Genomic DNA, 2,570 nt, shown 5'->3' with positions numbered 1-2,570 from the left:
TTTTTAAACCAAAATGTACATATTTTCAAAGAGGTTCATATGGAGTACCATGGATGTTTAAGGTGATAATACCTTTCCTTTGCATAACTAACCCCTGGACACTTGTTCTCTTTTTATTAGTTTTGTTTTAAAACTTCTTTGGGTTTTGTTCGTACGTTTTCCTTTTTTCTTTGGAAATAATAAAAGCCAGGTGGAGACTCTTGCTTTGTTAGTAAAGTTAATTAATAACTTAATCTTAAATTTTTTATCGCTACACAAGAATGATAGGTGTCTCTTCATCCTCAAGTATGTCTATGGTCATAAAAATCAACAGGAAAACTAAATTCTTCTATTGTCACCAGTACGTCTTCCACTATCCCATATGCTTTCTTTATGGAGTGATATGCAAATTTCAGATTTGTCCTTGTATCACTGACATTTCCAATTCCAAGCCTTTGATATATTGACAATGGCATCAGACTCACACTGGCTCCTGAATCAATTACTACATTCTTGAAAGTTCTGTCTTTTATAGTGCATGGGACTGTGATAGATCCAGGATCCTTCTGCTTGATTGGGATTCTCCTACCTGGTGATATTGCACTACATTTTTCATTAAAGGTTACCGACCCATCTCTTATTGATCTCTTTTTAGAGATTACCTCTTTCATGAATTTTTGGCACATGGGCTTTTGCTCGAGTGCTTCAAAGAAAGGCATATTGATCTCTAAGTTTTTGAACATTGTGACGAATTTCTCAAAGTCTTTCTCTTTTGGACCCTTCTTTGTCACTCTCTGAGGGTAAGGTAACTTAATCATTGGTTTAGCCTCTTTTTTATTTTTCTCTTCAGTTGGCTTTACTGATGGTATAACTTCTTCTTCTTATTTCTTGTTTCCCCTCACTTTCAGATCTACCTCTATGACATGGTCATCCTTTGTTACCTTCTCTTCTTCATCTTTAGCAACTTTCTGACTTCTTATCATGATTACATTAACATTCTCATGATTTCTCGGATTTTGTACTGTTGCACTTGGTAGAGAACCTTGTGCTCGAGAACCTGCTATTTGACCCATATGAACTTCAAGATTTTTGATAGAAGAAGTAGTGTTCCTCTGATTATTTCTTATTTCTTCTTGGAATTGGGAATTTTGAGTTACCATCTTTTCAATGGCAAGTTCCCAATCGGCCTTTTGAGTGCTTGTTGCTGATACTACTGTTGTTTTTGTTGATATTGTTGTTGTTGGTTCTGATATTGAATGGGACCCTGCTTTTGAATATTCCCTTGATAATCTTTCCAGGATAAATTTGGATGATTCTTCCAGTCTGAATTATAAGTGTTAGAATAAGGGTTATCCTGCTTCAAATTTTTTTATCTTTTTAATTTGTTGTGCGGTTGGAACACACAGGATAAATTTGGATGATTCTTCCAGTCTGAATTATAAGTGTTAGAATAAGGGTTATCCTGCTTCAAATTTTTTATCTTTTTAATTTGTTGTGCGGTTGGAACACACTGCATGGCAAAATGGGGTCCTCCATAAATCTCACAATTAATAGCTTGAATAGGCTGAACTTGGGCTACTTGTTTAGTACCTGTATTCATAGCCGTAAGTATTCTCTTAACTTCAGCAGCAACTTGGTCTTCCATCTTCACAACCTGATTTGCAAGTTTCAAATCAATCACACCTTCTGGTTTACTCATACTTAGGTTATATAACTCTAGATGTTCATTTGTAGCAATGGCTTCTATGATCTTCTTGACATCAGTGGTTGTTGTAAAGTTGGCTGAGCCACCGAAAGTTGTATCAATAAGTTGCTTAGTCTTTAATCTGAGGCCATTTACAAACATTTGCATATGTTCAGTATGATCCAAATTATGAGTAGGACATGCAACCAATAACCTTTTAAATCTCTTGGACGAATCACCTAGTGATTCCCCCTCCTTCTGCTTAAAATTCACAATATCATATCTTTTTCGAATATAAATAGAAGCATGAAATTACTCATTCAAAAAAGTTGTTTTCATCTATTCCCATGTAGTAATACTTCCAGCTGACAATGAATAAAACCATTCTTCAGCATCTTCAAAAGTGAACGAAAACATTCTCAATTTTTTTTGCTTCTTCAGTGTGCCCCTCAATCTTAAAAGTAGTGCTCATAGTAATAAACCTTTGCATATTTTTATTTTCATCTTCATTTATTTTTCCTATAAAAGTCCTATTTTTAAGCTGACTGATAGTTGTTGGGTGCAATTGAAAATTTGGAACATTCACCGGTTGATTCACTATAGTCAAACGTCCCAATGGGGAATTTGCTCCTCCATAATCCCAAGAAGTTTTTCTTGTGGTTCAACCATAATTGGATCTTCTCTCTCTTTGTCAAGTTCTATATCTGAGTGCTCAGAAACTTCAATCTCTTTTTCTTGTTCGAAATCCAAAATTTCTGCTTCAGAGGCGGCCAACCTTGCTTTCCTAGCTTGTCTGAGCTTAGCGTGCAAAGTTCTTTCTGGTTCTGCATCAAAAGTAAAATCAGTTGAGGGTTTTCCTCGCATACACAGATTAGACAAAGATTAGTAATAACCCAAAAAAAGCCAC

General features: G+C 35.3%; 1 protein-coding gene across 1 annotated transcript; it reads right to left on the bottom strand.

Moving 5' to 3' along the window:
- Positions 1-281: 281 nt before the first annotated feature.
- LOC127102016 (uncharacterized) lies at positions 282-797 on the bottom strand. The gene has a single exon (XM_051039435.1). The coding sequence runs from the start codon at positions 795-797 to the stop codon at positions 282-284; it is 516 nt and encodes a 171-aa protein (XP_050895392.1).
- Between the last annotated feature and the right edge of the window lie 1,773 nt (positions 798-2,570).

This window comes from Lathyrus oleraceus, chromosome 7 (genome assembly GCF_024323335.1).
Source record: "Lathyrus oleraceus cultivar Zhongwan6 chromosome 7, CAAS_Psat_ZW6_1.0, whole genome shotgun sequence".
Classification (NCBI taxonomy): domain Eukaryota; kingdom Viridiplantae; phylum Streptophyta; class Magnoliopsida; order Fabales; family Fabaceae; genus Lathyrus; species Lathyrus oleraceus.
This window is presented reverse-complemented; position numbering and strand designations above follow the sequence as displayed.